Raw genomic sequence first — 13,285 nt, 5'->3', positions numbered from 1 at the left:
TTTCCTGCGGGGAAAATGCTGGGCCGACACCACGAACAATGCCTTTGGAGGATGCGAGCTGTTCCGGGAGGAAGGCTCTCACCGGCAGTGAGTCAGAAATGTTGCCCTGGAGCAGGCCTGTGACGCAAGCAATGTCAGAGGACTTGCAGACAATATGTCTCTAAGGCCGAACGGTCGCACCTCAGAGGTCTGTAAATAGTGGTTGGTTAGAGACCTTAGCTCCTGCTGAATACTTTCAGAGCTTTTCATCTTGATCATGCTTGAGCGTTTCATTGAGCTTTTCATCTTGATCAGTGATGAACACACGCGCGCACCATCAAGACACAACAGTTGAGCAGCATCAGCAACGGAAATGTTGTTGTTGTTAGCCTTTGAAAAGATGGCACGTACCCACACTGGGGGATCGGCCAAGAATCGGGAGGTAAAGGTTGCTATTCACCTGTATGTAGTAAAGGCAAAATAAAAGCACGCGGGAGAGCAACTCCGGGGGAGCCTACCACAAGGAGGGCAGCGAGTGAGAGGAGATGACAGTTTGGATTGAAGAGAAAGAGAGAGGAAAAAAAGGAAGAAGTGATTAAATAAAAGAGTAAAAGCAGAGATGAAAATATTGTAACCTTTAGCTGGACAGTCGATGAGATTCCAGCAAGAAATTTTGAACAGCAGCACAAACAGACGTGTGGCTGAACCCAAGCGTGGTGGCACCAAATGATAGCAAGAGTGGGCTGCTCAAACTGAAGCCAAGATGCTATGAGGGCACCTCCAGCAATCTTCTTCTCAAAGAGGTGAAACGGCGACAATGGAGCCAAAAATGATCGGTAGATTCAGGCTCACGGCAAAATGCACAGAGGTGAGACAGCGCCCGACCAGACCTGTGTAGATACAAATTTAGAGGAGGGATACGGCAGCGCAACCTCGTCAGCTATACTTCTAGCTGTCGAGATCGACAAACTTTTCTCCTCCAGTAATAGCGCAGATGTGGATATTCCGCCGATGTTTAAAGTGCTGTGTCTTGCGCGCTTAATAACGCTCGTCGCCGAAACCTAGATGCTGTGATGTACGCTGTAGCCGGGATGATGGCCAGCACGAGGCCGTCTAGGGAAGGCTTTGCGAGGTTATCCGCGATCTCGTTTACTGTCACGCGGCTGTGACCGGGTACTCATATGAAATGAACAAGGCTCAAATGAGATGGAAAAAGCGATAAAAAGTGCTTGAACTGGTAAAGTCAATGTTGGATGCAAGGGCGGAGCACAAAGACAAAGAATCGGTAATGTCTGCCACTGCGGTAATAGAAGGGCCTAGCTTGCGCAGAGCAAGTGCTACTACCAGAAACTCTTCTTGAAAAATTGGGGTGAAATCCAGAAGGCGCAGCGAAAAGGATCAGTCTAAACACGGACAGAAAATTCCCACCCCTGTCTTTTCGTTGCATTGAGAGCCGTCGGTTGCTATTGCAATTGTTGTAGGTAGGGACCTTAAAGGATCTTCTAATAGTCCATTTAGAATACGGGGTGGTAAATGTTTGGCGCTTTGGGGGAAAATGTTGTCGAAAACAATGTGGACAGATGACCCTCTGCTTAGTGCTGGACGGATGCTGTAAATTTGCGTGTTTAAAGGCTCAAGTAGTCTTTGCACAAACATACCTGTGGGGTATGAAAACGAGGCCAGTGGACACCAAAAAAGGAGAAAAATGTAGCGCAAAGAGACGAGGACACAGAAAGACGGACAACACACGGCGCTGAACACGTTTTGGCGGGCTAGTTGGTTAAGCATCTTGAATAAACAGCGCGAACGAAGACGAGCAGCGCTGTGTCGTCCATTTTCTTGTCTTTTGTGCTCGTCTTCGTTCGCGCTGTTTATTCAAGGCGCTGACTTCTAACAATGGTTTATTCAGAAAGAAAGGTGGTTTTATAACGACATCACGACCAACACGCCGTCAAGCCATGAATAAGAAAGAAAAAGTTGCCGTCATTCCTTATTTTCATAAGTTTTCTCATAATCTCAAAAAAATAGCGCAACGTTCGGGAGCCAGAGTGGTTTTTTCGGCGCCTAAGAAGTTGAGTCATCTGTGTACGAAACATTTCAAAAAATCTAAAAAGGGTGTTGGTTGTGCGAAAAAACATAGGAAAAAGTTTGTCAATTGTATTGAAAATGTCATTTATCAAATTCCTCTTTCCTGTGGCAAGCAGTATGTAGGGCAAACCGGCAGATGCCTGAATGATAGGCTTCGAGAGCATGGGCGTGACGTAGATGATATGCGTGGAAAAGGGTTGTCAGCCCACTGCCGGTCGTGTCACTGCATACCGCTTCTTGAACAATGCATGGTTTTAAAAGTGCACAATAACCGGTTGACACGAGAAATCATAGAAGCGGAATGGATATCACTTTTGAAAGATGATTGTGTTAGTACCCCCTCTGTATCATTGATGGCGAAAGAGCTCGCATATCTGGCTGATACGCTTTGCTAGCACATGGTTTGACGGCGTGTTGGTCGTGATGTCGTTATAAAACCACCTTTCTTTCTGAATAAACCATTGTTGGAAGTTAGCGCCGTGTGTTGTCCGTCTTTCTGTGTCCTCGTCTCTTTGCGCTACATTTTTCACCTTTCAGTTATGAACCAACAAGCCCAAGCTTATACCCTTCCAAAAAAGGAGGTCGGCTGGCAACAGAAAAAGCTTCGCGAACGGTGGAAATGGGATTCACAGATTTTGAGGTAAGTCTGCACAGTAAGAAAGTGAAATCGGGATAAGAGAACTCGATTGCGGGCTTCGAGGTAGAGCACATTGGTAGCCACAAATCTGGGGACGCCAAGGCACGCCGAAGTAACTCCCTCTCCAAAAGGATGAGAGGACAAAATTTATATGTATCCGAGCATGAAAACAACATAGAGCCAAATTCCCCTTTTCCGGGGGTTTGGTCAATTGCTTTCTTCTTCTTCTCCTTCTTGTTCTTCTTCTTATTCTAACTTGAAACCTCTCTTCCGACGGGTTGTTCCATCTTTGTCTTCTCTCTGCTGTTGTTGTTCTTGTTCCCCTCGCACAAAGCAGCATACCTACACTGGGGGATCGGCCAAGAGGAGGGGTGCATAGAAAGTTCTTGTGATGAATTTTTTCCGTCGAAGAAAAGAAAAGGGTTGCTGGGGAAGAGAAAAGTAGACAGAAAGCAAGAACACCAAAAGGAAACGGGAAATGCATAACGCGTGCAGGAGATGGACTCCGTGAGATATGTGCCGAGGGGTTAAAATAATAATAACATTAATAGTAATAATAGAAAAAGGCGATAATGATCATTTAAAAGTAATGTTAGCAAGGTAACCGATTAGGTTCCAGTAAAAAAATTTGAATGGCGGTAAAAACAGACCTGTGGCTGTATCTAAGAATGGTGGCGCGCAGAACACAGCGAGAACTTGGTAGTCTTCTTCGTCTGCCTTCCGCTCGTTCAATCGCTTATTGTCGTCATCTACCCGCTGCATTACATTCGCTGAACTCGCCTCAGTACACAACAATCAATAAGACTAAGATAAGCAGCTTCGAAGACTTCCAACAAGACAGGCGCTAAACAAGGCGATAACGTTTTTTAGAATTCACTGCTCAAGCCGTCTGGGCCAGGAGTGCGGAAATAGTCAATTTGCCTTCGTCCAAGCAGAGAGGACCCTCGATTACATCTCAGCTTCCAGCTTCCGCATTCAGTTTCCAGAACTCCCATCGAGGCTGCAGATTACGGCGGCTGTACCCAGTAACCATGCACATTAGATAACAGTCCAGCATAAACGAAGATACTGCCTAGCTGAGCGCTTGAAGAAGGTTTGAAAAGCGTGAAACGAACACTGTCCCATTTTTGTCGCCCAATGGCTACAAGGTTGTGTTCACAGAGCAAATTAGTTAAAATAGCAGAACTATTGTCATTACGCACATGCAGCACTGATCGGTCCTCATCACTGCAAACAAGTGAAGTCGGAAACAGTAAGATTTTACGCGCAGAACGTTCTCCAACGACATAAAGAAAACCGCTCTCTCTCGTTGACTAACAGGCGCATACATACAAATCACCTTCCACTGGTTTCACCTCAAATAGCAAGATCGCATCATAAGAGGCGCCCCTCACTATTTGTGCTATACGAGAGGTCGGAAATATACAATCTCTTGTTGAGAAAAAGCTAACACCTCCAGAGAGACCTTTTGAGCGGCTGACAATAATAATATAGTAAAGAAAAAACAGATTCAAAGCAAATTCCGTTTCCTTGTCAGAATAACTGCTGACCTTCAGTGCCCAAACAGTGAAGGAAAAAGGACTTCCGTTGGCCCGCGGCTAGTGTGGCAGCACCCGGCGGCACAATGTAGTTGTGGAACGCCAACTCCCGTTGCGCCCATGGAAAGGCTGGATGACCAGGTGTCGGCAGGAAGGGTGGTGGCGGCGAAACTCATGGCGGAGGTAGGTCCTTTAAGCAGCATCCCCGTCGCCAAAATATGTTGTATCAGCATTCAGAACACAGGACAAGGTCACGAAGAACATGGCGTCCGCATCTGCTTCTTAACTGTGAACTAAGATGGCGAACTAAGACATTCTGATGCCAAGTACAACCAGAGTGGTGGTTCGAACACGCCCCTCTTATTCGAGAACTCGAGGCGGGGGGGGGGGGGGGGGGGGGATTCCAAGAAGCACCGGGTTTGCATCAGTTTCCAATATTTGCAACCTTTCCCTTGGACCGGTGCTCGGTTTTCCTCAGGTGGAATTAATGGCAACATAGGTCTTTTATCCCGCCTCGTCCAGTGGAACTTTTTGGGCAAGACGACTTTGCGCCATTAAAACCAAGTCTGTATAATCTTTTTTTGCAGCAAAATAGAAAGATCCAATTTCGTTGTCTTCCCTCTCGACGCCACAATCATTAGGAAAACACGAAGCCACGCCCGACCGAAGAAGAGAAGAAAAAGGAGTCCAGTGCATGGAACGATGCCGCATCTTTTGCGGAGTCAGATATTTGTTACAGTGGTACTTCAGCTGGCATCCGGTACCTCGGACCTGTTCACGTCGACGCTCGATATGCAAGAAGCCATCAGCACCGAAGGCAACGCCTTTGAAGACTGCCAGCTCTTTGTTCTGCTCCAAGAGGATCGCCTGGACAAAGCCATGGGCCTCCATGAAAGGCTTCGGGCTGCCATGCCGCGGAGGGCAGCACAGAGTGTTCTGGGGACATTCCTTTCTGTCAGCCGCCTTGGAGCCTTCTACGCTTACTCGCCATTGTGGAAAGGGCGTCCCTCCTCAAGCGGCCTTCGCGCGGCTCTCACGTCGCCGTCTTCGCTCAAGTGGTGGCCCACAGACAGCGACATCACTGGAGCCGCCGTCGGAATCTGCAAATTGCAGCAGCTCTACGACATTCCGGTGAGAAGGATGGCAGCCATGAAGTCTCGTCTGCTGCCGACCGCTTCGCCCGAAGAATACAAGGAAGTGGCCAGGGGTTGCTCCACGTTGGGACCGTCCGGCAACACGTCAGCTTGGTCCCGTGCTGCGTTACAGATAGCTTCTATTCTCGACAGCGGCAGATCCCGCAAACTGCAGCTGGGTCTTCGCTGGCTTCAGGACAACGACAAGCGGTGGCCGCGGCTGCGAAGGTCGAGAAGGTCCAAGCGGCCGCTTCGCTACCCTGCGCCGCCGGAGTCTGACGTCAGTGAATACAAGTCAGTGTGCGTTCAGGAGGGAGATTTGCGGCCATCTAGCAGCGAATTGTTCTGCATAATGTCGACGAACAATGGAGACCCTCGTCTGATCCTGCGACCACACAAGATTGAAGTGCTGTCGTTAAAACCACGGATTGTAGTCTTTCCGGGCTTTCTCACTTCAGCGGAAGTGAATTACATCCGATCCGCAGCGCGGAAGGGATTCGAACGGGCCGGAATCTACGCAGATAACAACGTCGCGGGTGTTCCTAGCTGGAAACGAATTGGCAAGGTGAGAGCTAGATCATCTTTTGGAGAGGGGCTCAGAGTCGGAGCGACCTCCGATGTTCTAATCCATTCTTCTTGAGTCCTGGAACAATGTGTAGAGAAAGGCACTAATGTAGACTATAGTTAAATTAAGCAGTAATTACTACTTATCGATGGCGTCGAATTAAGGCAATCGCCTTTTGTGCACTGGAACCGTAGTTCGAATCGCGATGCGACCTCGGTTCTCTGCCCGAGAAGAAATACAGAGTGTCTATGAAGTTTAATAGCCAGGCCTGCGCTGCAGCTTCATCTCAGCGACCATTGCTGACAGCACACCCTCTCCCCACAACAGGATTTGGCCACCCAGGTGTGGTACTTGGCCGCCACCTGCTGTATGATTGCACAAGTTTACCTCCACTCCTCATCCCCAGCGGCTCATGAGCAGGGTGGTGGTGAGACCTGTGACGCAACGATTAATGCTAGGAATCTCTGCATTCACAAGGGCAGACTTTGGGAGTTCAACCTTTATCTCATCCAGTGAGAATAGGTTTTCTCCCTAGTTGAACGTACCAGCGGGTACTAGGTGCAAGGTTGATAGCATATAGATGAAACCTCTGCAGTGTTAAAGGACGGGCACGTGTTCCGCTATCGCGGTGTACCGGTGAGGCGAGACCTAGGTGTATTACTACAGGTCGATCACTTCGATAAAAGGTACACAATTTGAAGGTCGTAAAGGTCTACATACTTACATCCAGTTTGGAGACGAGACAGTCGAAAAGCTTTGTGAAGACTTGACATCCGTTGTAAGTAAAGTAGAAGAGTAATGCACTATACTTATGGGCGACTTCAATGGCAAGGTTGTTAAAAACAGGCAGGCGACCAAGCAGTGGGCGACTATATTTTCTAGGCACAGCAAGGGCAAATTGCTGGTAAGTCTTCAGCTTTATTTTAGAAAATTTAACGGTACAGGAATGATGTTTTGGTTTGGCTCATGGAGTCTAACGTCCCAAATAGACCCAAGCTATGAGGGAGGCCGTAGTGGAGGCCTCCGGAAATTTCGACCGACTGGGGTTCTTCAGCGTGCTCTGACACCGCACAGTACACGGGCCTCTAATATCTCGCCGCCATCAAAATGAGACCGCCGCGGCCGTGATCGAGCCCGCGTCTCTCGGGTCACCAGCCGGACACCTAACCACTGAGCCGCCGCGCCGGCGGTGCAGGAATAAAAGTTGGCAGTCATTCATCATGTTCTCCTCGAAGGTGAATGCAATTCTGGCAGCGGTCCTTCAACTTCTGTGGGCCGTCCGGAAATAACTTTCGATGTGCATCAAACAACTCGCTTCCAGCAGATATCACGTTTGGCGGCCAACAAAATATGTGCCCTTCAAATATTTCTTCACATTAGGGGACAGGTGGTAGCCGACGCTAGTGAGGAGGAGCAAGAAAGGTCTGCGCCGGAGAGCCAGGATGACTGGTTGCAAGCCGTGCCGTGGCGGCGAGTCCGGGCTTGCTTTGCGCGTCGGCGGGCGCACAGCTCTGGTTTCCAGACAGGCCAGCGGAATGAGGGTTCAGGCACAACACCACCGATCCAAGCGCTCTGATTGCCGCCCAGCGGGGGTGGCAATGTAGGAGATGATCGGAATTAAAGCACGGCGTCATGAAAATTGGTCGATTTATTCGTTGGAGGCCTTCCTTTGTGAGGTATGTGCCACTTCTTTCTGGGTTGTATCCGGCTATGAGTAAGCTGCATTTGTCCAGGAAGAAGCAGGATTACCTTCATGCTCATTGATTCAGGAATGAAAAGCGAAGTTTATTCGAGCCCTCACAAAGCATCAGTATCTCCCAACTCTATTTAGCTTGTCAGACGAAAGAGCGTTGGTTATCAGGCAACACGCAGTACCGCGGCATAAAACGGGGCTAAAGCGAAATACCCGATTATTAAGGCGAAGGCCTTTAATGTCTCATCGTTGTAAGCAGCAGTTGTCGACAGAAATGTCACGCTTTTCAATTGGTCGAAACGGTCGTGACGTCACTGTGCGCGAATTTCAAACGGGGCCAATTGTAAGTTGGCTAGTAACCATGCAACCAATTGAAGGGATCATGTAGTGATGCTCCAAGTAAGTGGGACTGAGCTTAGTTAATTGCTTAATTACCCAATTAGCCTAATTAACTTTTCTAGTCAGGCCATATAAATAAATAAAACCGAGTAGCAAATTGGCCGACCTCGGGATCGAACCCCGGCCTTCGGCGTGCGAGACGAGCATGCTATCCACTCCGCCATGCCAGCTTTTTTTTCTTCAACATGGTATTTATTACAGTGATGTAATGTTCTATGTACATGAACTATATACAAGCCATTATGAAAAGTGTTAAACAATACATATTGAAAAGACATGGTTTGGAATGAACAAAGGCGCGTCTAGTGAATACGCTGTCTTCGCTCACCCTCATCCTCCTCCCTTCCCTTCCGGCGAGGTTTAGGTGTCCACCGAGATAAGAGAGACAGATATACATTTCCTCAAAAACCAATTTACCGACGACCGAGGCGCAGAACCGAATGGGCGATGGCGTTCTATGAACTCCCTGGAAGCGTTGCAAGAGGCTGTCGCGTTCCACTTAGAGGCGAAGCTTAACATCTTAACTACACATCAATGACCGCACTTTAGGTAAAAAAAGTGCCCCCCTGAACTTTGACGGGTGTCCACCGAGATATGTGAGACCGTTACTGCGTAATTTCCTTTCCTCAAATACAATTTTCATTTTCGTCACTACGGCCCATTTTTTTTCTTTCTTCTTTCACTCCTACTTCCTCCCTTCCTCTACGGTGCGGTTCAGGTGTACACCGAGATGAGATGATAGAGAATTACTGCGCCATTTTCTTTCCTCAAAAAGCATTGCGTTCAAAGGGAAACGCATCGCGCCGAACGGGTGGTGGCGTTCCGTGGACTGCCTGGCAGCGCTACAACACGCTGTCGCGTTCCACTCCTAAAGGCGAAGCTTAATCGTCATTATTTAGCAGATAATTAGTATTCAGGCATTAATCAGTAATTACCCAATAATTGGTGATTTGTCATCACTTAGTAATTAGTACTCAATTACATGTGATGCCGCCAGTACCACAGAAGCAGTCAAAGTGGTGCGGAAAACGCTTTCGCCTCTACGCACTTTAGACAGTCAAAGTGCCCCTCAATTTTTTATGTCACGCGCTCAGAAATTGAGACAGAGACTTCGTACAGCCATACCTCAGCCTGGACAGCTGGTTTCCAGCTTTTTAATGGATAGTGCAAAAGGGAGGCGTGTTTAAGCGCTGGCACTCTCTGTACAGCAGCCCGGGAAGCTTCCAGTCGGATTTTACCTACATTCTGCTTAAACCTCGCAGCGAAACAACTGATGTGAAGGCTATTCCTCAGACTTGCAGGATGTATCTTGACATTGACTTTTTTGCACATTTCGAGGAAACAGCTGCAATCTGTGAAGGAGGTTCTTCCCATTACTTGTAGTGCCATGGTTACATTGGTGTCGACGAGGAAACAAGCTGTCTGCGGCCCACGAAACACAGAAAGAGCTAATAGACGTCTTAAAAAAGTCTTGGAAAAAAAGTTTGACATCCAAACAGTTTTTTAGACTGAGACGTTTACTAGCCCACTATTAGCATTGCTAACGCTACGCTTTTATATGTCTAGAAAACGTCTTAGGTTGAACTTTTTCTGAATATTTTTAGACGTTCCTTTTTTTATTCGAAAATGGGTGCTTGGATTATTTTACGCATTTGAGGACTGATTTTAGTGCTACCTTTAAACACTCTAAAGCTTTAGAAATGTTAAAGAGTTCATGTTTCTGATATAACCCACCAAAAGAAAACTCTAAGCTGATTTGCAATGACCCGAACAATGAGCCCACATTATAAGGGATGTGTGGCTGTAATAATGAGGCATAAATGCGTGTGCTAGCACACTTTTCAGTTACTGTGTTAACTCTTCATTGAATCCAGTTCATACACCCACATAAAAAAGAAAACGACCAGGAAATTAATGTTAGAAGTCACGGATGAGGTAGGTTCACTGGTTTGGCTGACATTAAAACGGTAAGCAGTTGGATGGCGGGAAAGTGCCGAGCAGACACCAATTGTTAAATCAAAAATTGGTTCGGCCCCGGGCCTTGTTCACAATGGGTGCTTTGATGAGCAACTTGCTGTGATGTGGATGACAGTGAAGAGCTCCCTAGGTGTTTCCAAAATTATTTTTCTTGTAAGGAGCTCGAGGATGCCCACTAGACGGTAACATGAGGAAATCAAATCCAGCTCTGTTCAGCAGCCTGCAGAAGTGAAAAATATTAGGTCAACCAAAAGTGCAGTCAGTTAGGTGCGCGTAGAATGGCCAACGAGGAGTCAGAAGCAAGACCAGGCAATGGGAAGGAGTGGCAGCAAAGGCAAGAAAGTAAGCTAACTAAAAACATAGGTGCATACGATGTCATTGTAAGCGGCATTTGAAAAGAGAGCTGCCGCTCACCATAAACTCAAGAAGTCATTCACTGTGGAGGTCTTTAACAGAAGCAAAATTCAAACAGCGTGCATGGACACAGAAAGCCAAGCAGACAATATAACAAGTGCACTGCCTTACTGTGATGCAGACTGCATTCACAGAACCTCCTCAGCTGTATCTTACAAACAGGCTTTCTCTTACCTGCAAGATGTGGCTGAATCAAAAGTGGTTGATGGCTGACACCGTGCATCATCGCACGAAAACAGCAGAGATGCTCCTGTCTTGGCAATACCTGCATCACTTTAGTATACCCCAGAAATGGGTTAAATATTGATCCTTACCTCGATAGCCGCAAAGGGCACACCTGAAAGATAAGACAAATGCAAGTGCGAGTGTAGAAGGTTCCTGACACTGCAATACCAAACAAATCCTTTCTGATCTTTACGATGAAGCTCAAATGATGGCACGGCGGGCAAGAGATTACTTACACCACTGCACAAGAAACATTAGTCCAGGTGCTCACATCAGAAGTGGAACAATCTCCAGGCCAAGTCATCTGAACGACCAAGTACAAAGTGCTGCAATTAATTTGCGTGAAACTAGACCAGGTCCTTGCTCCTCCGGCCAACAGTTGGAGTTCTAAAGGTCAACCAAATAATGGGGCTTTTGGAATGAACATTAGCAAACAGCCTAGACCTATACAAGAAATCATGAAGTGAAAGAAAAGGTGTCAGCTGCAAAGCGTGCTTACCAAAACTTGAGAGGAGCAGGCAAAGAGGTCCTCTGAAAACCACTGTTGAACAGCCTGTAACCAAAACGAAATGAACACAGTGAAGCAGGGACAACGCCAGCTGTGCACGGTGCAATGGTTTGCCAAAAAACAAAAGCAGCGATGCCTCCAAAGAGCCGTAGTACTTCACTGCGCTGTCAAACAGCCTGCACACATACAGAGCAGCACCACTGAGTAAACTAACTCAGTGCCGGGGCTCTCAATCTTGATGAAACAAAAGCTTGAAAGTCAATGCCGTAACACACCCGGATTTACACGATTCTCTCATTTCCTTCTGAAACTATGCAGCACAACACGTTTGTAGTCATTTAGAGCTGTTCCGAGACGTTTGTAAGACGTTTTGGGTTTCGTGGGGGGTGTTGCCGTTGATTGAGCACACGCATTAGAGCTAACCTGGGGAAAATCTTCCTCCCTCACCAGGTTTCGTGGCTTTGGGATGACCAACACCCCCTGCTCCAACGCCTGAGTCGACGCATAGCCACGGCGACGCAGCTGTCCCTGGAGTCGGCCGAGGCCTACCAGGTGGCCAACTACGGCCTCGGGGGACACTACACGCCGCACCTGGACGCGCACCAGTTTGACAAAGTTGCTGACCAGATAGACATCGCCGACGGCAACCGGCTGGGCACCATGCTCATGTACCTCGCGGACGTGGCTGCAGGTGGCGCCACCGCCTTTACCAAACTAGGTATAGCAATTAAGCCGCACGTAGGTGACGCCCTCTTCTGGTACGACGTGGAACCGTACGAGGGAAGCGAAGCCCCCAAGCACTTCACTTTCTGGCACCAGAAAAGGAAGGCGGACGACCTCACGGAGCACGTGGGATGCCCCGTACTCTGGGGCTGCAAGTGGATCGTCACTAAGTGGATTCACGAAAGGACCAACGTGGTCGTACGCTACAACACACCCGGCTGATGATTGGTCGGTGCTGAAGGACACAGCTGCTTGTAAGCTCTCAAACTAATGTACTCTGAAAGAGAAAAAGCCAAACCACTGCACGAAAAAACTTGAGACGCAGTTGACTGATTGCAATGGAACGTAGTTTACAACATTCCGATCAGTTCCGGTCTTCACTGGACACACATGTACGATATTTCTGTGAGAAGCAAGGGGGGGGGGGGGCACAGATTATACATGAGGAACAAGTTAGGAAGGCAACGGGCTAATAACACCAAAAAGGCCAAGAAAAATTGGTATCCACTGGTACAGAACACCAAATTCATCAACTTGCCGAGATGTAAAACACTGGTCGAAGTCAGTGAGGCATATTCTTCTGGAAAAGCTGGGCAGAAGTGCATTAGCGCGCCATGCATTTTGCTACATGACACTGAATTTCATTTTCTTGTCGGTTTGCATGGTCAGGTCACGTTTATTTCCCGAATATAATTTTCACGCGGTTATGGCTTTCGTCCGACAACTAAGTCGTCAGCCTCGATACACAAACGCTATCACACACCCCGCACACCGGACACGTCCGCTTCCCTCCAACTCCCGCGCACTGGATGGATGGATGGATGGGTGGATGGATGGATGGATGGATGGATGGATGGATGGATGGATGGATGGATGGATGGATGGATGGATGGATGGATGGATGGATGGATGGATGGATGGATGGATGGACGGACGGACGGACGGACGGACGGACGGACGGACGGACGGACGGACGGACGGACGGACGGACGGACGGACGGACGGACGGACGGATGGATGGATAGATGGGAGCGCCCACTTTGAAACGGGGTGGTGGCAGTTGCCACCATACTCAGCTTTTTTATTTTTGTTCAGCTCTGTCGTTAATTCTCATTACGATTCGCCATCTTCTTTAACTACTGTTTCCTACACTTCTAACCTTATATCACATCTCTTCTTTTCAGTCGCTTTTTGCTAACTTCCACTGCAAATTTGTTCACATGACCATTGTTATCTTAAGCCTCAGGAGGAGTGACTGTTCCTGCATTGACGTCCGAATGGATACCATCACATTTGAGAATGAGGTGTTCAATTGTTTCCACAGATCTACCATACACTGCACATGTGTCATCATCTTCGTTGAATTTTTTTTTTCTACCTGCGTGTTCTAAGACACCCTTACCTAG

At 47.9% G+C, this 13,285-nt stretch overlaps 1 protein-coding gene across 1 annotated transcript; it reads left to right on the top strand.

Moving 5' to 3' along the window:
* Nucleotides 1-4,944: 4,944 nt before the first annotated feature.
* On the top strand, nt 4,945-12,101 carry LOC149345573 (prolyl 4-hydroxylase subunit alpha-2-like). The gene is made up of 2 exons (XM_089585248.1): nt 4,945-5,940; nt 11,607-12,101. The coding sequence occupies exons 1-2, from the start codon at nt 4,945-4,947 to the stop codon at nt 12,099-12,101; spliced, it is 1,491 nt and encodes a 496-aa protein (XP_089441374.1).
* Nucleotides 12,102-13,285: the final 1,184 nt, after the last annotated feature.

Source organism: Amblyomma mixtum, chromosome 4 (assembly GCF_055824585.1).
Source record: "Amblyomma mixtum isolate Tamu chromosome 4, ASM5582458v1, whole genome shotgun sequence".
In the NCBI taxonomy this organism is placed as follows: domain Eukaryota; kingdom Metazoa; phylum Arthropoda; class Arachnida; order Ixodida; family Ixodidae; genus Amblyomma; species Amblyomma mixtum.
The sequence above is the reverse complement of the archived record's forward strand: the minus strand, read 5'-3'. Positions and strand labels throughout refer to the sequence as shown.

Bases quoted from the DNA above. Each gene is read 5' to 3' on its own strand.
- LOC149345573 (XM_089585248.1), top strand. From the start codon at position 4,945: ATGCCGCATCTTTTGCGGAGTCAGATATTTGTTACAGTGGTACTTCAG. The intron at 5,941-11,606 runs GTGAGAGCTAGA...CTCCCTCACCAG, and splicing joins GCTGGAAACGAATTGGCAAG to GTTTCGTGGCTTTGGGATGA.